Source organism: Amblyomma americanum, chromosome 9 (genome assembly GCF_052857255.1).
Source record: "Amblyomma americanum isolate KBUSLIRL-KWMA chromosome 9, ASM5285725v1, whole genome shotgun sequence".
Taxonomy (NCBI): Eukaryota; Metazoa; Arthropoda; class Arachnida; order Ixodida; family Ixodidae; genus Amblyomma; species Amblyomma americanum.
Window position 1 is genome coordinate 102,197,029 of NC_135505.1, and position 24,205 is coordinate 102,221,233.

Genomic DNA, 24,205 nt, shown 5'->3' on the forward strand with positions numbered 1-24,205 from the left:
GCTGCTGTTCTCTTTTTTTTTACTATTATACTTCAAACATCCACAGGCGTCATTGTGCCTTGCATCTAGAAAAAAAAATCTCACTCCCTTCAGCACTCAGTGCTGTTCCTCACAACAGGGCTATTCTGCCTTATGGCACTGCATTAACAGCGGCACACCAACTTGCAGTAATAATTGTAATAAGGGAGTAATTAGTTACTGGCAACCCCCCAAGCACAGCCTTACGGCTGCATAGAAAAACTGTACAGCTTCTATAGAAACCTGAAAAAGTTGGTAGAATGACTGCTCCGGTGAAGCAGCCCCGGGGTCAAACCGCACAAAAGGACGAATTTTGTAATTACTAGGTTTCTGTGGAAGCTTTATAGCTTTCCTTCGCAGCTCTAAGGCTTTGCTTAGGTGGATGCCAAGGTGCGCAAATTTCCCCATTTTTTACGTCACATTTGTGGTCGTTATGCCTTCTGAGGAACTTTCCTGTTTCACCAACGTAAACGTTTACGTAAGAAACGTGACATAAGAAATAACACAAACGTGACGTAAGAAATAATAATCACACGACGAACGCCATTGCCGAGCATGTGCAAGAGCAAACTCGTACGATTGACTGGGACCACGCCACTGTCATCGCGAAGGAAAGGAACGCGTCATCTCGGCGGCTGATGGAATCTAGTCATCCAATCAACACCGTCTACCATGAACCGGGTGCAAGGAACCATGCCACCCAACTACGCACGCTCTTTGCACCACGTGTTATGTATTTAAGTCGAGACAATTTCTTGTCCCGCTCAGTGATCAAGGAACCCGTACGAGGTTCCGAAACATCTTTGAATTTCATGACATGGTCAGTGACCGTATTCCTTTTTCTTTAACCATAAAACAAATAAACTGAGTCTAGAAACTACAAATAATGACTGCGTGGCTGTTTCCTATCAGGTTGGCAGGTGCTGTTTTTAAATTTCTCATTTCCGTGTTTATATTGACCTTTTCCCCTTATGGATGTTGCTGATGAGCGAAACAACACACGCCTTCTTATTAATACAAATTGTTGCTGCCTGTCGAAAGGTGGTGGGTTCGACTCCCGCTGCTGGCCGGGTGGGTGCCCACCAGTTTCCTCAAAATGGGTACAAGCTATGGCCCGGCATGGTGCTCAGCTTGCTAGGGTTACATGGCTTGGCAAAGGAGCCTGCGGCTTCAAATCCAGTCCTTGTGCGCTAAATAAAAAAAAGGGCCACAAATGGGCTTCTACCGCACGATGCGGATTTAAGGTTGTTGACGGCGGAACTTATCGCTGATCCGTCAGAGCAACTGGGGTCAAGACCCTTTTCCCATGCATCTCACCCAGAAGAGCCGAGCACCAGGCCGGGGGAAATCTTGTACCCATTAACGCGTTCACTGCGGCGGCAGTTTTCGGAGTCCTAATCCCTGTGCGGTGTGGCCCACCGGTGGGCCACCTATAATCTTGGGTGCGCCGCGACAATGCGCAGCCACGATGCAGAGGGAGCCACGGCGAAGCCAACTTCTTGGAACCGCAAATAAATGGCAACAACGACATGGAATGCGTATTTTTCGCAGGCTCCTTGATAAATCAGAGCTGAGCCACGGATTCATCCTGCGACTAAGTATTCGTTACGCACAGCATGAATATACGACGTGACCCACCGTTGACACACGACACAGTGAACGTGTTAAATACCGGTGGGCACCCGGCGGCACTGAGGATCGAACCCAGCACCTCCCGAATGCGAGGCAGATGCTCGACAAGGCCACGCTTCGGTTTTTCCTGCTTGAGCCAAGCAGTGGCCTGCAGTATTCTGAAATAAATAAATGAAGTGCTGGTGAAAGGCAGCAGTGTTTCGGCTATAATCTATCACCTTGACTCGCGACTCTGAGCCGATATCTTGCGATTATCAACGTTTGAAAAAAAATGCACCATTTTACTGTGCGTAAGAAAGCACCTTTCTAACTCGCAGCCATTACGCGTGTATTTTCTGGCACCCAGTATCTTGGGACCCACACGCTCGACATCTGCAAGCGTTCACGCACCCTGCGGTAATTAAATCAAATAAAATTATTTTGAATGCATACAGGTTCTAGTAGTATAGACATCAATCTACAGGCGAGTGTCTCCAGTCCCAGAGACCGTAACGGGGCACTCGATAGAATAATTGTTAAACTAAGTGACAAGCAGCAACACAAATAGGTTCTAATAAAATGGTAACAATGCTAATAACAGATAAACAATACATGTGATTCTAATGAAACATGTTTTGTCAGAGCAAAAAATAGAGGCCCAACAGTCACCGAAATTACTGAAACCATCGGGGAAGGTTCCTTTTTTTGTTTGTTCAATTTTTTCTGTTCAATGCAAAATAGCGTAATTACTTATTGACAGAAAGGCAATTGATTACGAAGTGGAAGAAGAAACAACCACATGCCGCCAGTGGGATCGGAACCTTTTCGGCTGTTATACTATGTGAAGTCTTCTTACTACGAATTTCAGAACTTCGGATATTACAAATGCAAACGACGCGACTGTCGAGCTAGTTATAAAGTAGGTTCAACTGTATTCCAAATCCTTAAGCGATTATTACACATTTCTCCTTGACATGTGTGCTTATTTCCCACGAACAGAACTGACGGAAAGACAGGCAAAAGTCGCCACATCTGCCACTGTCGTGCAAAAAAATATTGACGCGTCGATTACTCATTCGTGCTGACGTGGATAAGAGATAAAGCTGCGGTAGCGAAAACTTGCGCTACCGCAGCTGGTTAATTGTGTCCTCAGATGTAGCTAGCTGTGTCCGTTTTTTATTTGCGCAAACGCTGCAACTCGCCCCGTTTAGCATACTTTTGAATTCCGGGAACTTTCAAGCGCGGTTTCGCCTTCGAGAGTCTTCACCCCGGGGTCTCAAGAAGCCCTCTGCGCGTTGTTCCGGTATACAAAACACGTTGATGGGTACGAAACGCCTTGTGCTGCTTCAGCCTCTTTGCGCCATGCAATCGTGTGCACAAGAAAGTCACGTGAGCAGGCCGCAGTAGTAGTAGTGGCTTTACGGCGGATGTTGGATGCCCACGACGACTACGACTACTTGGGGGCCAGGAGCATTGACTTTAAAAGGTATGAGACAAATTTTGTCGTTTATTTTGCACGCCGGCGTCAGTTGGAAATGGAAAACGAAATTGATTAGCCAACCTGCGTTCATATTTTTGTTGTCGCGCTCGTTTGAAGCCGCTTGAGCCTGTTTGAGGTGGTACCGGTTCCAACCGGAACGGAATGTTGCTGTGGAGCCGAGCCCGGAAATAAATCTTATGGACATGAACACGAGCCGAAGCCTAAAAAAATAATCAGGTTCGACCCCTGCGCGGTACAGAGCACATGACCTTGTGCCAGGATTGTATTGCGACGAATGTGTGTGCCAGGTTTATGGTGGTTTAACGTTCCAAAGCGACTCGTGATATGAGGGACGCCGTAGTGAAGGGCTCCGGAGATTTCGACCACCTGCGTGCACTGACATTGCATAGTATACGGGACTCGAATTTCGCCTCCATCGAAATTCGACCACCGCGGCCGGGACCGAACCCGCGTCTTTCGGGTCAGCAACCGAGCGCCACCGCGGCTGCTCGAATGCGTTAGCCAGACCGCATTCTGGCAAGCGCAGTTTTGCGTTTTTTTCAGCCTGCCCTTAATAAATAAAGCAACCGGACGTTGAGCACGGCAAATGCTTTGCCAAACAATTTTATTCATGAAACCATCACGTGAAAATAAATGGAAGCTAAACTGTATATTCAACCACACAAGCGTAGCACTCGCAGTGAGCCTTGTGCACATAGTAGCTTGGAGAAGTGGTAAACTCCAATGACCTATCGGCAACTCTGTCAAGGCACAGCAGGGGACCCTGTACAGTCGCGAGTAAAAAAAGAATAATGCAGTGATGTCACCGTAGCGGTGAAAATCGCACCACGTGGCTGGCGCGGCGCCGTGTTTTGCAAACCACACCTGGCGCTTTTGTTATGTTGGTAACCACAGCGCCGAGCGTTGCTATCTGCCGCTGCCGTTGTACGTCACTAGTGCTAATCATTTTTACTCGCTACTGTACCTTATTTTCGGCGAAGCAAGAATCGGCGCCAAACCACTTCCAGACAACTGCTCCAGACAGACCCGGCTTGCAGCAAACAAACAAGTTTCGCTTGTGCTTTGTGAGGGGCTCGACAGATGAGTGCTAGCCTAGTGATTTATATCCACTATATAACAACATACTTTGAGTGGTTGTCCACTGGGATTGATTCGATGTTCATTATCTCCTTTCGTAGGAAAAAAGTACTTCGCAAAGTCGAGATATCTATTCGTAGGTCTCAGAGGGAGCTTCCGGGAAGAGCGGCTTTTCTTTCGTTATATCCATTATTTCGTTTTGAACCGTTTCGTTACAGCGAGGTTTGACTAATTCGAAACTCTCATTCGGAATTTCTTCTGTTCGCACGCACCTACTATAAGCCAGCAGAACAATGAATTTTAACTTGGCAGTCAATATTTAAAATCAAACTGAAGGTAATAAGATGGAGCTTTTAAGGAATGACTTTACAGTAGCACAGTGCTGGAGTACCTTAACAAGGATGAAATTTTATGTAGTGAAATGGAATAATAAAGCAGGATTTGCACGCGCGATTTAGATAACATAGTCCACTGTGTTAATACTACCTTTACAAAGGCGTTCAAAATATGAATGTCCAAATATTAATAAAACTTTGTTTAAGGAGAGTCAATTGAACAAATACCTTCAGCTGATACATAAGTACATGCAAAATACAACTTTTTCTTTCACTGCAGAAACGCTTAAGCTTGGCCAAACATGCAAAAAAAAAAAAACGGCAGCACTTAGCTAAGATTTTTCAGTCAGATCAGCTCATACTTGAGCAGAAGACGGTCGTCTTTCACGAAGCCATCACGCTGAAGCTCACTCAAGAGAAACGATGGCGCTGATTTGCTAAACCCGGGTTCATTCTGCGGTGCCCTGTGTCCAAAAACAACCCCGCACTCGGGGAGCATAAAGCTATCCACCCACTCTGCACCCGAGTCTGGGTGCACGGCACTGAACTTGACGGCCATACGCAGGGGCCACTCAAGATAATCATCGTTTTCGCCCATGTGCAAGAGAATCGAGGCCTGGAGCGACGCACTGCCCATCTGTTTCACGAGGTGAACACCGGGCGACATGAGGTAGCCGCGAAGGTAAATGCGGCGACTCAGGAATAAGGCCGAGCCGTTCATGGTCACCTTGGCCTGTAGTTGGCCGATTTCATTGACGGTGAATCGATAAAGAGCCCGGTTAATCGACGTTTGAGCGATCACACATGCGATGTAGTACAGTGCTTCTCGGTTTGCCTTTAGCAGTTCAGATCGCATGGTGTCGATTCTCGTAGCGTTCCTTGCGACGTCGCCACGAATCCTAGCCGAACCAGTTTTCATTCTTCTGCCGAGCGCTGCTTCTAGTTTGCTTAGTCTCCTGCAAAGGACCCTGACGGAACCACTGGGCTCACTTATGGACTGCGCCACATCACGCTGAGCAGCACAGGCGTGGTCAGCTGCATTTCGTGCGGAATAGTTGCGGCTGTGCCGTGAGGTTTGGGCGAACTCTTCCCTCTCTGCATCCCTCAGTGCTTCAATGCTGCTGTGGACTTCGCTGAGTTTCTGGTTCTGGATCCTATGGTCGTCAATAATGCGCTCCAGGCCAGATATTATGAGCGCCGTGCGTTGGTCGAGCAATTCTGTGATGGATGTTAACGTCACATTCTCGATCTTGTTGTCCGGCTCCCGTTGGCCCGAAGGCGACGAGGACAGGACTGCGTTGCTGCATTCCGATCTCAGATGTGCGTGCACGTCTGTGCAGAGAACAGGCGCTGAACACATTGGACACGAGGTTGAGTGGTGGCGACACTCGGTGTGGAAATGTTCACTGAGGTGAGAAGCAGCCATCACGGCTTCGCAGCCAGCCTGCTCATTCCAGCATCTAACCTGTCAAGGAAAAGAAGGGAAAACGATACAGCAAAAGATTAAGGGTATATGCAGAAAAAAAGATTTAGACGCTTTCCACTTATGGCTTGTACTTCGGATCTCTTCTGTCAGTAGAAACAGCACAACCGGCTTTGAGACAGGCGTATTCCGCAAAAGCATGCACAACCGGGATGGTTAATGGGTCACAGCTGACGTGGACGGACACCACAGTTTACATAACAGCTGGACTACAGAAGCGATTTTCAGCACATTCAGCGTAGTTAATTAAATGTATTCCGGAGCTAACATGAAGGCGCCGAGACATGTTCCCCATTTCGCCCTCTTCTGCCGCGAAACATTAGGGACGGATTGAGAAAAGTTTCGTACAGGTGCCCACAAAAGTCTTCGGTACACGTAAATTACAACGCCTAATTACTGGGCAGCCTAGGCATGCAGCCATGATCTGAAAGGTGTGCTTTGTAATTTCCAGCGCTGCCTGCACAATACACCCCTCAATGCCTGGATGCGCTTCAGTCAGCGAGGAAGTTAACGATTTTTGTGATTTTGGCGTTCCGAAAACTTGTGGGCACTTGTACATGAGCCGCCGATGACAGCAATGGCAGTGCGCACAAATGTGGTTTTGGAATGTGCTCTAGAGGAGTGGTTTTGGTGCCGATTCGGCACTGCGCCTCCTGGTCTTAGAGCATCCCGCACATTGTTGCCCGTCCTTGTACTGCCCGCTGAGCTTGCCTTGAGTGGGCGTGGCTCATGGGATTCTCGCGCCGGTTGCAACGCTCCTAAAAGCAGCAGTTACCGGGAGAAGTAGCTAGCCAGAGCCACATTTCCCAATCTCGAATTTATTGCAGATCTCCATGTAGTTGTTGGCCTCTTCTGAAATGGCGCATATGCGAACAAGGCGGGATCCACCAGACTTTGGTAATAAGGATTGTAGGGATTCAAATGTGTAAGGAGGATGTAAGAGGATGCACATCTACCGAATTAAATGAAAATAAACGTTCAAGGTGCCATGGAAACAAAATTGAATGGAAATAATTACAAAGAAAGCAACCAGTTTTGCGAACAATTTTAGGTACAGCTAAGAAGCGAATCTGCAGCCTGTCCTGTCTTGAATATCCTCGCAAACCAGATTCAGTGCATTACTTTCTGCGCTGCCGCCGAAGAAGAGAAACCGAGGCTAGCATAGTGACCTTCAGTTCATGTGCTGCTACTCTCCAATTCACGGGGCTAAAAACAACCAGTCTCGAGTGCAACCGGTCCTTTCCTCTGATATTACGCTATGAGAGTCCTGCCGCCACTTTTCGTTGAATCGTTGCTCTAACACCAACCGCTGTGAGATGTCTAACCCAAAGATGTGTCTGTATGAAATAACTTCACAAAGCACGAAAATGTGGAAATAAAATTTTACCCAATTCTTGTCCTGCCGTAGAGCGGTGACATGTGCGGGTGAGCATGGGCGATTCTGCTTCCAGCAAGCGTTTCTGAAGTGGAGAGTTGACTATGCCACAACACAGCTGTGCAAGACCCCTCGGTAACGGAGCATATACAGGAACACTAGGTAACGGCAGCGCTGCGCGCCACAAGCTACCCGGATTCGTGTCTAAAGGCCGGGATACATTGAGTGATTTTACGGCGGTCGGGCTGGAAAAATCGTTCGGCGTCAAAAAATACGCCCAACGCCAGTGATGTGAACCTTCGCGATATTTGACACGTGGCGTACGATAAGACCGGAAGCGGCGGCTGGCGCGAGCCAATAGGAGCACGGAAAGCGCCCGCTCTTCCGGTTTGACTGCTTGCGCCGGCTGCCGCCACCATGGCCGACGAGCTATGGACTGATTTCTACACGTAAATGTGACCATTATAAAAATGAACTCTTCATCAAGCACGAAAATCGACTTTCTTAGAGAACACTACTTCATTTCGTGTGAAGATAGCTGTTTTGTCGCGATTGCTAAACCGTCGGCGGAAGCTGCCGGAGGAGTGGTTTTGGTGCCGATGCGCCTCCTGGTGTAGAGGACCCCACCTACAGTCCGCTCCGGTCTCCTTTTACATAATAAAAGTTTATTTCTCTCTCTCCCTGGGGCGAAAGGCATCGAAGAAAAACGCGCTGCTGATATCCGCGACTGAGGATGCGTTCCAGTGTGCGTGACTTGCACTCAACTGCAGCTTAGAGACCTGTGCATGAATGCTGCTGTTGGTACGACGGCATCGAAATGAAAAATTGTCAATTTCAATACAAGAATTAGCGTCGCTGCTCTCATAGACCTCCTCGTTCAGCGATATTTGCCACTTGTTGATCACATTTTCTTTCGCGTCGAGAAACGCGTGGCGGAGCCGGCCGATTTTCCAACTCTTTTGCATCTCCACCCAGCGAACGCTGGGCGTCGTGCGGCGCTTTCTGCCGTGCAAACTTTGTTCAAAAGATCATCGCATGTAACCCGGCCGGCCTTGAGCCTCAAAAGAGCGGATAACCGCAACGCCAAACACATGGCCGAAACCGATTCAAAGAGTGCGACTGTCAAAACGTATCACCCGCAGTATAGTTTAATAATAATAGTTTGGGAAGATTGGTTTATGGGGGGTTTAACGTCCCAAAGCGACTGAGGCTATCAGAGACGCCGTAGTGAAGGGCTCCGGGAATTTCGACCACCTGGGGTTCTTTAACGTGCGCTGACGTCGCACAGTACACGGGCCTCTAGAATTTCGCCTCCATCGAAATTCAACCGCCGCGGCCGAGATCGAACCCGCGTCTTTCGGGCCAACAGCCGAGCGCCATGATCACTCAGCCACCGCGGCGGCTCGTTTGGGAAGAAATATCTTCGATATGTGCGTCTCCAAAGTAAATCTCGAAGCTAATGCTGTAGAGCATCTATATACACCAAAGCCCGGAAATGTATTGTTTCTTTTTAGAGGGCGCATAGAAATAATACACAAACTTAACTATCCTGAAAATACATCAAAGGCGAAAAATGCACGGTCATCGGTGTTCGTATCAAATTCCGAGCAAATCGCTCAATGATTAACGTGCTTATAGGACCCTTCACCACACTGCTCAGTGCTGAAGTTATTCACAGGATTTCTTTATCTCGAAGCATTCTAATCACAATTTCGATGGAGGCGAAATTCTAGAGGCCCGTGTTCTGTGCGATGTCAGTGCATGATAAAGAGCCCCAGGTGGTCGAAATTGTCCGGGGCCCTCCACTACGGTGACCCTCGTAGCCTGAGTCACTTTGGGACGTTAAACCCAATCAACTATAAACCAAGAACTATTCTTTCTGTAGAAGCGGAATGAGGAACTAGCTAAGTGAAGATGTTAGGTAAAAGCCAAAACGTAGCTGTTTATAACGCGTTTTTTAACAACAAAAAAGCTCCGATTTCGCAAGTAGCACATACCTTTCATTCTATACGGGTGAGTCTACTTAGGCCATTCTGTAATACATGTGCCTGTGTGCTCCTCACATTCAGCATGCGCAGCCTCCCTCTGGTTTTCCACACTGATAAACATCGAATAAAAAAGTTTGAGACTGTAGCGCATTCCTGTGTTTTTAATCGCCTCATCGTCTGTGTATTGTCGTTGTAACTGCAATACCATCCCATTTACTCGTACAGCTGACATTACTGCGCATTCAGTGGCGCACAGGGCGTTCCCGAAATCCCTTCATAATACATACTAATTAAGAATCATGTATTCGCAGTGCGCGCACCACGCAAATATCTGTGCCCCATTCGCCTGCCTTTTCACGGCGTGATACCACCGACATTGGTCCAAGACAGACGCCCTCCTTACAACGCCTGTTTTGGGGAACTTGCGCTGAAGTTTGCGGCGCCGATTGCAGCGCCATAACACACTGCCTAGCGAGAAGAGCAAGCAGTTTTGGGTACTACTCTTAGTACTTTTCCGCGCCACCTTCAGGCGCTTATTGACGTGAGCCTCCGCGCTCTGTCGAAGGCGCACGTGCCGTGCGTCAGCTATCTGGGCTACGCCGAGAGAAGCTAGGCAATGAATGCTGTCAGCCAAACGCGGGTGTCTAATCGCGCAGAATGTGTTCTCGCGTTTGCAGCGATCCCAGCGGCTGACAAAAGCAGTTTTGAGTCACCAAATGGAACAATTGCAGTGCCACCTTTGATTACAGAATGGATGGTTTACTGTTTGGTTTATGTGGGTTTAACGCTTTTTTTTCCATCGTCGAACATCGCACAAAAACACCAGGACGCTTGGAAGGAACGACGCCGACAAGAGCGCACTAACAACGTAAGTATACTTTAAGAGAGTTAGATGTTAGAGCTAGTTGGTTTTCTGACAAAGTATGCATATCTTTAGCGGAAACACGACAGGCCACAGAAAGAAACAGACACACACGGGCGGCCGTGTGTGTCTTTGTGTCCTGTCGTGTCTGTGCTAAAAATGTGCATACTTTGCAACTTAAGTAAACGGAAAAACGCCCAATCTCTCGGTGGGAATGCGCGCATCGTTTCCGCATGTGTCATAAACATAAAAGCAGGCAAAACACGATAAACCCGTAACATTGAAACAGCTTAGAAAAGAAAAAAACTACAAAAGCAGCGAAAGCATGCGATGCACAATAATAATAATAATTATTATTATTGTGCATCGCATGCTTTCGCTGCTTTTTGTAGTTTTTTTACCGCAACGCGTCAAAATGGTGAAAGATTTCAAGAATGTGAAGCAGATTAGGCTACATAATACCTACGAACTTGTGTTCTTTTTCAAGAAGTAGAACCGATGTCGAACTAAAGCAAAAGTCATCACCTGCAGCGATAATGTTGCATAATGCAGGATAATGTCAATTCTCTGCTTACTGCGTCCAATAAATCTAGTAGCGCCAAAGACAGGCACACACTTGTCCTTTCCGTCCCAAAGTGACTCAGGCTATGAGGGACGCCGTAGTGATGGGCCCCGGAAGTTTCGACCGCCTGAGGCTCTTTCAAGTGCTCGGATGTTCCACACTACACGGACCTCTAGAATTTCGCCGCCATCAAAATTCGATCGCCACCGCTGCGCGGGGAACAGACTGGAGTTCACTTCCATACTGCCATAGTCATATAAGGCTGAATTAAAAAAAACGCGTTGTTTTATGTAATCGCTGGTGTAAACCTTACGGTTTTCAGAGCTTCCGCTAAAGCTGCAGCCTTCTGCCAGCCAGCGTTACTGTGAAATGTGAAAAAAGTCTGGAGCACTGCAAAAGACCTTATACGGCGAGTGCTGAAGACAGCGCTCCTTCAATTTCCTCCGTGCTTACCTCAGTTCCCCGCAGCTCGTCAATAGGGATCAGTTGCAGGCTGACGTCCTTATCCAGACACTGTTGGCCGTCCAGGGGACACACGCGTGCATCGCCCTGGGCGGACTGCTCGTAACAGGACCCGCACAGGATGTGCTTGCAGGGCAAACTGGCCGTTACAGGGCGTACCAGTCCACAGGCAACGCATACGCAGAACGGATTTTTTGGCGCCGCAAAACGCAGGGGTCTCCAGTCCAGCTCCGTTGAAAAACCGACGAGTGTGTATCGCGGACCTGGAGTAGCCATTGATCGCCGCCCTACGCTCGCTGCCATTCAGTTCTGAACTAAGTTGGGTTCTTCGATGTTCTCGTTCTTCGATGTGCGTCCCCTGGTCTGCTATCTCTTTTCGTTTTCGCAAGGCCGTAAAGATTACTATCGCTTCGCTGAAACTGAGAGGAAACAGATGCGGGACTAGATATCGTCTATCCTGGAGCTGTATGACACGGGTATGGCAAGAACCGCAGCAAGTTTTTTCGCGTCTGCCCGCCTGTAATGTGACTCGCAGCATTTCGACACGTCTGCACTGTTTATACGCAAGACTTGGGCTACTTAGATTGACAACGACAGACTTAAAGACAACACGAGCGGTTAAGCGTTCGCGTACACAAGTCTGGCCGGTGAGCGAACAGATTCTTTACTCATCTGAAGCTGTCTTGCATACGTCATGAAATTGCAAGTGGCAATGGCTTCGAGTGATTTATTTTTTATCTGACTTGGCGTGTCCAGTGCAGAGAACCTCTCCCAGCGGGCCCTTCGTCTCGACTGTGGAAAGGTGCATGCGTTCTGGCGAGTCGCCGGGGGTCGCCCGGCTTAATTAAGCCGATTCGTCACGTTGGGGCAGCTCCGAACTAATTTTTCAGTGACTCTATCGTGAACAGGTCTCTAGCGAACCGTCTGGAGCAGTCGCTATATAATAATAATAATAATTGGTTTTTGGGGAAAGGAAATGGCGCAGTATCTGTCTCATATATCGTTGGACACCTGAACCGCGCCGTAAGGGATGGGATAAAGGAGGGAATGAAAGAATAAAGGAAGAAGAGGTGCCGTAGTGGAGGGCTCCGGAATAATTTCGACCACCTGGGGATCTTTAACGTGCACTGACATCGCACAGCACACGGGCGCTTTAGCGTTTTTCCTCCATAAAAACGCAGCCGCCGCGGTCGGGTTCGAACCCGGGAACTCCGGATCAGTAGTCGAGCGCCCTATATAGCCGATTTTTTGCGACGCGACATCAAGTTGCAGAACTCCTTAGCCATACCGCGGCGCTTTGGGAAATGACGTCATGACACGTGACGTTGATGTCCGGGTACTTGGTTCGCCGGGAAATTCAAGGCACGGCGCGTGACAGCCGCCCATCGCACGCTTGATCTGCTGTGTCCAAGCATGCACACTTCTGCGACTGCACGCGCGGCTTATTTTTTATTCGGCGAGATGTTCGTGCGTTTGTCATGGCGTCTTCCGCAGGGACACTGAGCTACGCCGTGAAATATTTTTCATTATTATATGTAAGCAGTGCCTCAATTTTATGTGGCGCTGAAAAAAATAACGAATAATAATAATAATTGGTTTTTTGGGGGAAAGGAAATGGCGCAGTATCTGTCTCATATATCTTTGGACACCTCAACCGCGCCGTAAGGGAAGGGATAAAGGAGGGAGTGAAAGAAAGGAAGAATAAGTGCTGTAGTGGAGGGCTCCGGAATAATTTCGACCACCTGGGGATCTTTAACGTGCACTGACATCGCACAGCACACGGGCGCCTTAGCGTTTTTCCTCAATAAAAACGCAGCCGCCGCGGTCGGGTTCGAACCCGGGAACTCCGGATCAGTAGTCGAGCGCCGTAACCACTGAGCCACCGCGGCGGGGAGAAATAACGAAACGCAAAGCAGATTTTTATTCAACGTATAAACAGACACTGCAGGCGTGCTTAGTCACGTTATCGTTTGCGCTATGGCGATTACTGCGAGTAATATATTCCCTGACTGATGATGAGAACATATGCGTTTTCGTGATTAGTTAGTTATTGATTTTAACGGCGCAAAAGCAACTCGATCTACGATGCGCCAAGCGCAAGGTTACAGCGTTTTTATTAAAAGTGACGCTTTTTATACCTAGAGTTTATTTAAAATGATTGGCTTCTCTGAGAAACTTAAAAATACTTCAAAAATCAACCAGTGCTCGATCACCTAAAAGCAACATGGGGTGTAAGGTGATGTATTCCTTGTAGAAAGCTGTATAATATTTTTCCCTTAGTTGTTCAAATTTTGTACATGAGGTTAAATTGTGGTTTACTACGAGTTCATCGCCACACATTTCGCAGAGATGTTTGTCTTGTTTTGTGAGTAAGAAGTTGTGCGCAAGGTGTGTGTGTCCAATGCGTAGACGACATAACTTCTGTAAAACGTTCCTGATGTCTACATGATTTCCATTCTCCTAGAACGGGCTTTATAGAATGCAGTTTGTTGTCTTCCTGTTCTTGCCGTGGAACCTGCCACTTCTGAGTTTATTGTGCAGTAATTTCAAAAAATCTCTTTGTGGCATGCTAACTTGTTTTATTTGACCAATTCGAGCTTGTGCTGCGCAAGCATCGGCTCTCTCATTACCCAAAGTTCCAACATGGCTAGGGACCCATCATAATATAATGTTTTTGTTTTCTGATTTAAACTATGTATGATGTATTATGGGTTCAGCAACACTTCTACAGTACAATGCTTTGACCACACACAGTGAATCGGTGTAAACGATGCTATTTTTTATGTTTTGTTTTACTATTTATTCTACGGCTACAAATATGGCATTACACTCCGCACTAAAAACCGATGCGTACTGTGGCAGGCGTATCATTTTTTCATTCTTTCCTTGAATTACTGCACTTCCAACATGACTCTGTTTTTGAGCCATCAGTGTAAAATTCAGTGTAGGTGTCATATTTTTCTTGTAGTGCAAAGAATTCTTATAGCATTTGATCGTGTGGCGTTTCCTCTTTACGTGTGTCAGTGTGAAGTCACATACCGAAGGGAGGCTGTGCCATGGTGGCAAATATTCATATCTTTGTGCAATATTCGGTAGGGCATCTAGTACTGCTAACTCTTGGCATTTATCTTCAAAGCGCATTATAAGTGGCCTTATAAATTGTGGTTTATTGTGGAATAATCTTTTAGATGGGCAGGCACTTGGTAACAATGGGATAGCAGATATGTTGAGGAAGATAACGGGTTACTCTCAATACGTGTCGTTCGATGATGCGTCTGAATCGTCGGCCTGGGCTGAGCAACTTTCATTTAAAAAGTTTTTTCTTTTCCATTCAACTGTACGTATCACCGGATTCTTGTCTGCATTCGGCAGTATATAGGTGCAGCATGTTGCTTGTCTGACGCCCACGTCAGGGCAGCCACAAGAAACAAACTGACCTTAGTACCACCATTCGTCGTGCGCGCGCCGCTTTGCTCCAATGCAGCGTTTCTGAGCTTCGAAAGCAGCATTACGCTTGAACACGGTCGCTACCTCATCATTGCTCCCATCGTCATGTTCGTCCATGGCTGAACGGACAACAGTGCTATCGTGCAGGCATGATAGAGGAAACCCCAAGGGGAAAGGGCACGTTAGAGGCGACTACTCACCCAAAAAAATCTCATTCCATGCAGGAGGTTTCGGGAACAAAGTCTCAAATTCTACTCGCCTTTGTGCCATAACTTCAGTTATGGGCAACTTGAGTTATGGTACAGTGGCGGCGAAGTCGTCGAGCATCCGTCTCGCATGTGGGAGGTGCGGGGTTCGATCCCCAATGCCGCCGGGTACCCACCGGTGATACAATGGGTACAAGCTTTCCCCTGGCGTCGTGCTCGGCTTATCTAGGGCGGAATTCTTGGAAAATGGGTCTTTGACCCCGTCTTGAGTAGTCGAAATACATTCTACCATGGCGCTCTTTTGCCATAGATGTCATTAAGCCATAAAAATTCATAATCATCATTATCAAATTCAGTGCGACTGTTGAGACAGAAGGAAGAACAGAACACAACGCTTTTACCACAGCGCAGTGTTGCGTCATTCCTCTGTGTCTGGTGAGTGGCGCTGTAGCTATGGCATCATCATCATCAACCTGACTACGCCAACTGCAGGAAAAAGGCCTCACCCGTATATATCTCTTCAATTAACCCTGTCCTGTGTTAGCTCCGGCCACCTAATCCCCACATACTACTTAATCGCAGCCTTTCGCGTAACTTTCTGCCGCCCCCTGCTACGTTTCTCTTCTCTAGGTATCCATGCGGTCAGTTACCCGTACCGACCATCGGTTATCTTGTCTCCGCATTGCATGCCTTGCCCAAGCCCATTTCTTCCTCTTGAATTCGACTAGGATGTCATCAACCCGCGCTTGCTCCCTTGCCCATTCTGCCATCTTGATGTCCCTTAATGTTACACCTGTCATCTTCCTTTCTATAGCGCGTTGCTTTGTCCACTTTAAGTTTAAGCCTTTTCCTTAGCCTTCCATGTTTCTGCCCCACAGTTGAGTACCGGCAAAATACAGCTATTACATACTTTTGTTCTGAGAGATATTGGCAACCTATCATTCATGATCTGAGAGAACATGCCGTACGCGCTCCACCCTGTTCTTGTTCTTCTGGTTATTTCCTTCTCATGATCAGTTTCTTCTGCCACTACCTGCCGTAAGTAGACATATTCCTTAGCGCTTCTAGCTCCTCGTTAATAATGGTAAACTGCTCTTCCCTTCAGGGACTGTTTAATATTAGTTCAGGTTTCTGCATACCAAGTTTCAAACCCACCGCTCTGCTCTGCCTGCCTAGGTCATTTATCTCCAGAGTGCCTTTGCAATCCATCCTTAGAGTGACTCAGCAAGGCAATGTCATCGGCGAATCACAGGTTTGTAACGTATTTTGCGTCAACTTTTATCTCCAGCTCTTCCAAACCCAGGTCTCTGAATACCTCCTGTAAACAAGCGGTAAATAGCATTGGTGAGATAGTGTGTCCCTGCATGACACCCGTCTTTATTGGTTGACTGAAGTCTAACAGTCGTCCCGACTGTATTATCGATTACCTTATTAAACACCCTATAGGCAACGGACAGTAAGCTGATTAAATGGGTCACATTAAATGCGTGACAAGGCTTGAAATATGCGTCTTGTCATCGTTATAAATGAGGTTATATATGTAAATCTGACCTAATTACCACAGATGTCGCTCATGGTTAAGTTTCTTCTGGCTACAGGGTGATTTTCCCCCAGATTTCCAACACGACCCCAACCGCAATTATGTCAAGAGCTGTTTCATTTTTCTTGATGAGTGTAGAAACCGGCTCCTATACTGTGCACCTCATGTGTGACCTGAAATACCGAAGCGCGCGTTTTTACGCGCTTTTCTTCCCTTTATTTGTTTCTCCAACAATAAACCATCAAAAAGCGTCCAAGTGGGTCCACAGAGGCCATTATGCTGTCCTAAGCTTCGTATTTTTTTGGTATAATAACACGTTACTGCTTAAAAACCGCTCTGTGCGAAGTCTAGGGCACTTCACTGGCATTTTGTGAACACGAGGCGTGTGTTCAGGCCATTTCGGTGTCTCGTTTACTTGGGTGGAACACCTGCACTCGCCCAACTATCTTTGCGCTATAAGACACAGGAAGAAAAATACGTTTTCGTTGAAACGAATGCATTTATTTCAAGTACCACAGCCAACTACACAGTATACATAGTTAGAAACGCGCGGAAGAAAACACTTTGGCAGCAAGAGGTTGAGAAGAAAGTCGTAGCGAAAGCGACGGCATTACCGATGGTAGCTGCTGAGAAGGAGTTTTTATCAATGTAATACCTGTGCTTATATATTCTGAATACTCATTCACACAGCTCCAGTTTTACGCGAAGCTGGTCATCCGCCACGTAACCTTCTCTGATAAGGCGGTTGAGGTTAAGCGAGTCGCCTCGAATGCAAACAGACGAATCCCTTGACTGCCTTGTTGGCTTTTGGAAGGATTTAGCAGAGCGCCATGTCTTCACCTCAAGCACACGATCCTCCTCATCTTTGGGATGCATGACGCTTAGATTGATGTCGTGCTCGAATGGCCAGGGAAGAAGGTCGTCCATGTCGCCCTTGTGCAGTCGGAGCCTGGCAAACAGCTTCAGCGATTCGTCCTGCCATTCGACCTGGACTCCCGGTGATATGCAGTAGCCGCGCAGATACACCTGCTCGCTCTCAAACGTTGCAACGCCTTCGTCCATTGCAGTTCGTTTAAGTTCTTTGACATTTTTTACAAAGAACAAGCAGACTCCCACGTTCAGCTTTGCATGCTGCAGAATGCTTTTGATGTGATCCAGTGCAGCCTTATTGGCTTGATTCACCTCGGCTTTCACTCCTTGGACGGCAGTTGCGACCTGTGAAATGTTATCTCCAGTTTGGATAGCCGCATTAGAGAATCCATCCCTCATGGTTTTCTCAAGGCAGCCGATTCTTCCAGGAAGATTAAGCGTGTCGATCCTTCTGGTAAACACTTCCAGTTTCTCGTTAGAGGCGATGGTGTGACACAAGATTTGTGTCAGGCAGTCTTGAAGTTGGCCTACTTGTCCAACGGACACCTCCGCTCTTTGAGTTTCCTTCAGTGTGTTTATGGCCTGAGAGATTTCGTTGAGTTTGTCACCATGCGCGCTAATATCGCCTTCTATTCGCCACAGAAATTCCCGAATTTCACCGGCATGCTTTTCGACCGCACCTTCGAATGGGGTAGCTAACGCAGCCTCGCTGCTGTTCTCGAACAGTTTTTCAGTTTTGGAAGCGATGGATGCTGCAGGATCGCAAAGGCCTGATTTCAGGTGTCCAATAACGCCGGAGCAAGGAACCGTGGCGGAGCACTTGGGACAGGAAACGCAGTGGTGCTCACACTTGCGCTGGAAATGCTGCACGATCTCCGACGCAGACGCCACGTACTGGCAGCCACTTTTTTCATTCCAGCACTTAACCTGGAAAGATAAATCAAGGAAGATGTATAAGAACCACTTTATCCGTGCTTAAAGGAATTGGCTTAAGTCACGGATCATTCGTTGACACTTCTCTCCGCGATAGATATTTAGTATAACAGCTGTATATATGTCTAGGGCACCAGCGGGTGTTTCTTATATTTGGAAATTGTTGAATTGGTCGTAACGCCAAAGAGGGCAGACTGCTACTTTTCCAGGTAGCCAGGCACATGTACATTGCATGCTTCACTTTTACCGGACGTGTTTCAAGGTTCTGTTCCTGTACACACCTGAGTGGAAAGGAATAGGAATCTACAGCGTCGGAGCTATTGGAAACCCTGGTTGTTTTCTCTATTCCCGGGAGAAAATTTTGTTGGAAGGCGCGAGTTCTTGTACATTCATGTTTTCAAAACGATGCGACGGATAGAAAATTTCCTGCAATGGCTAAGCTTTGCCGAAACACTTTCACGAACCTCCAAACTACCATGTACTCTTGTATGGATGAAGTTCGTCTGTAATAGTTCAAAAAGAATACATCATTCCTCAATACCGCTGTGTTTAAGGTTCGCTTAACTCCATTTCGCCTGTTATAATTCATGCACTCCAAGCGTGCGGTCCCAGTGTTCTGTGATTCCTGCAGGCTGCCCGAAATGGCGTGCGAACTTGAATATAGTTTATTACAACGCTCCCAAGTTTGAGCAATGCAGTTGAGCAGTAGCCAGGACAGCGTTGGTCCTGTTCTGGCCTACAGTCGTCCATTGTTTCATTTTTGGCTGCTTTTTGTCGAAAACGGATCGTAAACCGACTGTCCAAAATATCCTTCTGCTGAGCAGCAGCAGAGGCATGTCTGAAAAACCACGCATAAGGCGTTTTCCTGGGGTAACTCAGCCGCACATGTCTGTATCCCTCCCGAGAATGCCCTCGCTGGGACGCTGTCAACATACGACCGCCCTGAGTCTTAACTCTCCTGATAAAGACGCTCCTTCACATTTTGTACTCTATGGAAGAAGATGGTTACATTTTCTGTGCACCAGTACTCTTTTCGGGGTCAGGGGCCGCTGCGGTGGCTGAGTGGTTATGGCGCTCGGCTGCTGGCCCGAAAGACGCGGGTTCGATCCCGGCCGCGGCGGTCGAATTTCGATGAAGGCGAAATTCTAAAGGCCCGTGTGCTGTGCGATGTCGGTGCACGTTAAAGAACCCCAGGTGGTCGAAATTTCCGGAGCCCTTCACTACGGCGTCTTTCATAGCATGAGTCGCTTTGGGACGTTATACCCCCATAAACTAAACCATCTTCTCGGGGTCAAGACAAGCGTCGGGAATCTGCTCTGTTAAGGCTCTCAGTGCCGCGAATTACGATCCAGGGCTTTATCTACCACCCAACATGGTGTCAAGCCAGCGTCCCTGAAGGCATGAGGCTGCCCGACACTTACAGTCGCGCCGTTTTCGTTACATCTTCAAGCATGAACCCACTTGATACTAAGCCCTTATACCAGGTGTTACAGGGAAGACTGAGTTACTTTAAAAACTAGGCTTTTTGGGGTAAAAATATGGCTTTTTCAGCATAGTATTACCAGTTTTGGCGGACAGCAGAAAATCGATGAGTCGTTCCAAGTAGTAAGTAGGTCTTTAGTTATTTTCAAGATAAGGCTTCTCGCTAACGATTGTGTTTTATACAGAGACGCTACTAATCTTGGTGATGCATGTACTCTTCAAAATGACCTGAAAAATGTTGAAACTTGGTATAATGACTGGCTTATGGGACTAAATGTCAACAAATGCAAAGTGGTGAGGATCACACGCATGACTAAACAAAAAACATCGTGCTCATACTCCCTTAATGACACCTCATTCAGCCAAGTTAACAAGTATAAGAACCTTCGTGTTCCAATAACAGATGATCTGCCCTGGAAGGCGCACTTTAAGTATATCACTAATGAGGTTAACCGCATTCTTGGTCTCATCCATCGCAACTTTTCCTTGGCCCTTGTCCCTCTAAAACTGCTGCTGTATAAAACTCTAGTGCGCTCGAAGCTTGTGTACGCTGCCTCAGTGCGGGATACGTACACTAACTCTCTCATTTTTTTTACTTGAATCAATTCAAAACCGATCTGCGAGATTTATAATGTCGAACTACTCATGTCATGCCAGTGTTTCCCAAATAAAATAGAAAGCTGTGATCGGTTTGGTTTTATGGGGTTTAACGTCCCAGTGTGACTCAGGCTATGAGGGACACCGTACTTCAATGTTCCTGGCCATTTCGACCACCTGGGATTCCTTAACGTGACCTAACATCGCACAGTAGACGAACCTCTGGCATTTCACCTCCATCTAATTGCGACCACTGCGGCCGGGATCAAACCCGCGTCTTATATCCGAGCACCACCACCAGTGAGTCACCGCGGCGGCTTGGGAAGCAGGGAAGTGGCGTGTTTCAAGGCAGGCTGCGTTTACTTTATTTGTATTACTGCGCAACCCGTCGAACTCAGCGGCGGCCGTTTAAATGGGGACGGTCAGAGCGCACGTTTTATACGTTAAAAACATTGTTGGGAGCGCTACAATCGCGCGGGCGTAGTCACGTGGTTATTTTTTATATTTCGCGGGCTTCCTTTAAACGTGAAGAAAGTACAGTGCAGGAGGCGCGCACCCCCCCCCCCCCCCCAACACACACGCGCACACACACGCGCACGCGCGCACACACACACACACACACACACACACACACACACACACACACACACACACACACACACACACACACACACACACACACACACACACACACACACACACACACACACACACACGCACACGCGCACGCGCACACACACGCGCACACGCACACGCACACGCACACACACACGCACACACACACACACACACACACGCACACGCACACGCACACACACACACACACACACACACACACACACACACACACACACACACACACACACACACACACACACACACACACACACACACACACACACACACACACACACACACACACACACACACACACACACACACACACACACACACACACACACACACACACACACACACACACACACACACACACACACACACACACACACTTTGGCGAAACGCACCTGAGCTTAAAACGAATATTAAATATTCAAAACCTTGAAAAAATTCATCTTTATTAACCAACATAGTGGAATCTGAAAAATACTCTGAGGAGCCACATTACGGCAAGCAATATATCGTTGGTTTCAACCTGGTATAGGTCTCGCGATTTTCTTTAACTCTTGGTTCAACACAGCAGCCAATCGGGCGAGTTGGTGGCATGCACATATTGAAAGGCAAACAGCGCAAAGACGATGACCGGAGCACGAGAAACAAAGGACGAAAGCTGTTTTTTACTTTGAACTGAAAGTTTGTTCGAAAACAGCAACAAAATATATGGAAGAGGTGGCCAACCTATCGACAAGTAGACAAACAAGAACCTCTGTTGCTACATGGCATCAAGACACGCAACCTCACTATCATGTAATAAAATAGATGGCATACTAATGCACAACCTTGTTTTCTTCCTCATGTGGCAGGCTTCCATAATCTCACGTGTCAAGCGGGACGGGTGCTTGTACAGGATATCACAATAGGCAAGGAAGGAAAACAAGATTTGCAGTCATGGATATGGTCAACGAGATTCCGCACCGAACCTGCCATTACGTGTCTCAACCTGATTGCCGTCTCAACGTGCCAGTCTCGAGTGGTCTCCTACTGCTTGAAACGGAAAATAGTTCCTTTGGAGGTTCAGTCATTATTCGGTGTTCTGCAGCCATCTTGGGGGCACGTCAGGCGCGTCTGCAAGATACTCAAGTCTGAGTTGGCGTCAGTCCTGTCTTTTGTGTGCCTTCTGTGTCCCCGTTTCTTGCGCCATTACCAGTTTTTCTTTCAACATGAACCAACTCGCCCAAACTAGAGTTTTACTTGACATTAGTCAATTTGTTAGCGTCCAAATTATTTGCATGCTCTTTCAAACGTGTAATAACGCATTGCCCAGTCTTCCGGATATACATTTGTCTGCACGACATTGGGATCTTATGAACTACCTCTTCTGCGCATATCACAATCTTTGTTTCGTGCTTAACCGCACTGGATTCCAGGTTATTTTAGTTGCGCAGCCTTTTTTGTCAAAATAGCACAAACCCTTTTAAGTTTCTTGGTGCAGTGAAAACAACCCCTACGTAATACCTTTTCGCAACATTTTTAAGATTATGTGACAGACGGTGTACATAAGGGAGGGTGGCAAACTTCTTTCTTTCCTTTTCTTTTTTTGGATTAGACACCAAAGCTGAATTCCTAAGCTTTTTGGCTATCTTATTACAGCACAATAACATAACATAATCTGGGTATACAGCTTCCTTGAGTTTTTTTAATTTGTTCATTGAAGCTGTTGGTTGCCATATGGATGCAACGTTTTGGTAACGCAGACAACAGAAAAGAGACCACAATTCCTGTTTTAACTGCTTTGGAATGATGCGATTTATAATTTAACAACGCGTTTTCCACCTTTGCTGGTATTCCCAACAGATATGCCCTTTCTCAACTTTCAAACTCAACGGTCCAAGCAACGTGAAACCCACAACCCGTAGAGGTGAAATGGCCTGAATTCCACAATAAAAGAGCGTATTCCAGCACAAGCGTCCCTAGCCTACCTGCTGCATCCACTTCCGCACTCGGGATTCATACACAAACGCCGTTGATGTGGGCAGATCAGGCTGCCAGAGACAACTATGATCTTCGCCGCGGAATTCTTGAACAACTGCCCGCAGAAATGAGGTTTAAATAGCACCACCATAGTTAAAGAAGGCGATATAGTCTTCCAGTGGCTGCGAGTAGACTGCGGCAAGTAGGGATCCATGGATCAGACAAGTAATAAACGAAACTTTGAATATTAGGCCACTTTCCTTGGTCCTCACTTACCTCTCTTTTAAGGAGTTCATCGACACGGAAGTCCTTCCAGTCAACGTCCTCGTTATCCCACTCGTAACCGTCAAAGGGGCACACGTGCATGCCTTCTTTCGTGCACTGCTTGTAGCAGGAATCGCACAGCACGTGCATGCAGGGTAGCAACGCAATCATATTTCGCACCAGTCCGCAGGCACTGCATATCCTGTTGGGCGGAAGAGGCTTGATGAAATTCAGAGGCCTCCAGTCAAGGTCTGGAGAAAACCCGACCAGCGTATACTTTTGACTTGGAGGAGACATCGTTCACCAAATACGCCCACTGCACTGGACGATACAGGAGCGGATCATTTCACTCTCGTAGCAAGCGGCCTTGTCTTATCCATTGTTAACGGTTGCCAAAGCCACTATCTCTAGCTGTCTCTGCTCGCCCGGCGTTAACAATCTGTCCGATGGCTCGTGCCGGATGGCTTAGCGGGTGGCTTTGGGTGCGGGCTGGAGCAAAAAATATGAAGTTTATTGAACTCATTTAGCAAACTTAGAAGTTTAACAAACTTTGATTTAACAACTTTATAGGTTAGAAACGTGTCGGGCAGGCAAGGCGAAGGAAATGAGGGGTTTGCTAAAATGTTGTTACGTAGGAAGGGAGCAGAGCGGGTGAGGGAGAAAACGGGATTTATTGATATCTTCGTTGAAATCAAGAAGAAATGGACACGGACAAAAACGTAATGCGAAGGTAAGATAGCTATAGATGGTCGTTAAGGGCAATGGAGTTGGTTCCATTTGAAGGCAAACGTAGTAGAGGCCGGTAAAGAATTTGCATTGCATTTATTTATTCAATCACCAACCGAATTGATTAAGGCGTCATTTGTGCCAGGCATGTGTATTTTTAAATCGCAGGATAAAGGCAACCCTATAGGACTTATCGGTCAGCAAACATAATTAGCAACGCAAATAGGTAGCACTGTTTTACGTAGCATGAAACGTTAAACTTTTTATAATAATTTCA

At 47.1% G+C, this 24,205-nt stretch overlaps 2 protein-coding genes across 2 annotated transcripts; both read right to left on the reverse strand.

Annotated features, from left to right (window-relative positions):
• Window positions 1–4,857: 4,857 nt before the first annotated feature.
• Window positions 4,858–11,656, reverse strand: LOC144105242 (TNF receptor-associated factor 6-like). Its single transcript, XM_077638386.1, has 2 exons — window positions 11,266–11,656; window positions 4,858–6,007 (listed from the first exon to the last, which is right to left on the reverse strand). Exons 1-2 carry the CDS (start codon window positions 11,575–11,577, stop codon window positions 4,889–4,891), a joined length of 1,431 nt encoding a protein of 476 aa, XP_077494512.1. The 5' UTR covers window positions 11,578–11,656; the 3' UTR covers window positions 4,858–4,888.
• Window positions 11,657–16,946: 5,290 nt separating this feature from the next.
• On the reverse strand, window positions 16,947–23,562 carry LOC144105243 (uncharacterized). Its single transcript, XM_077638387.1, has 2 exons — window positions 23,215–23,562; window positions 16,947–18,264 (listed from the first exon to the last, which is right to left on the reverse strand). Exons 1-2 carry the CDS (start codon window positions 23,497–23,499, stop codon window positions 17,146–17,148), a joined length of 1,404 nt encoding a protein of 467 aa, XP_077494513.1. The 5' UTR covers window positions 23,500–23,562; the 3' UTR covers window positions 16,947–17,145.
• Window positions 23,563–24,205: the final 643 nt, after the last annotated feature.

What these genes read in the sequence shown, in the direction of transcription:
- LOC144105242 (XM_077638386.1), bottom strand. Translation starts at nt 11,577, where the DNA reads ATGGCAGCGAGCGTAGGGCGGCGATCAATGGCTACTCCAGGTCCGCGA. An exon ending in ACGAGCTGCGGGGAACTGAG is followed by an intron (nt 6,008 to 11,265) that starts GTAAGCACGGAG and finishes TTTCCTTGACAG; the next exon opens with GTTAGATGCTGGAATGAGCA.
- LOC144105243 (XM_077638387.1), bottom strand. Translation starts at nt 23,499, where the DNA reads ATGTCTCCTCCAAGTCAAAAGTATACGCTGGTCGGGTTTTCTCCAGAC. An exon ending in ATGAACTCCTTAAAAGAGAG is followed by an intron (nt 18,265 to 23,214) that starts GTAAGTGAGGAC and finishes TTATCTTTCCAG; the next exon opens with GTTAAGTGCTGGAATGAAAA.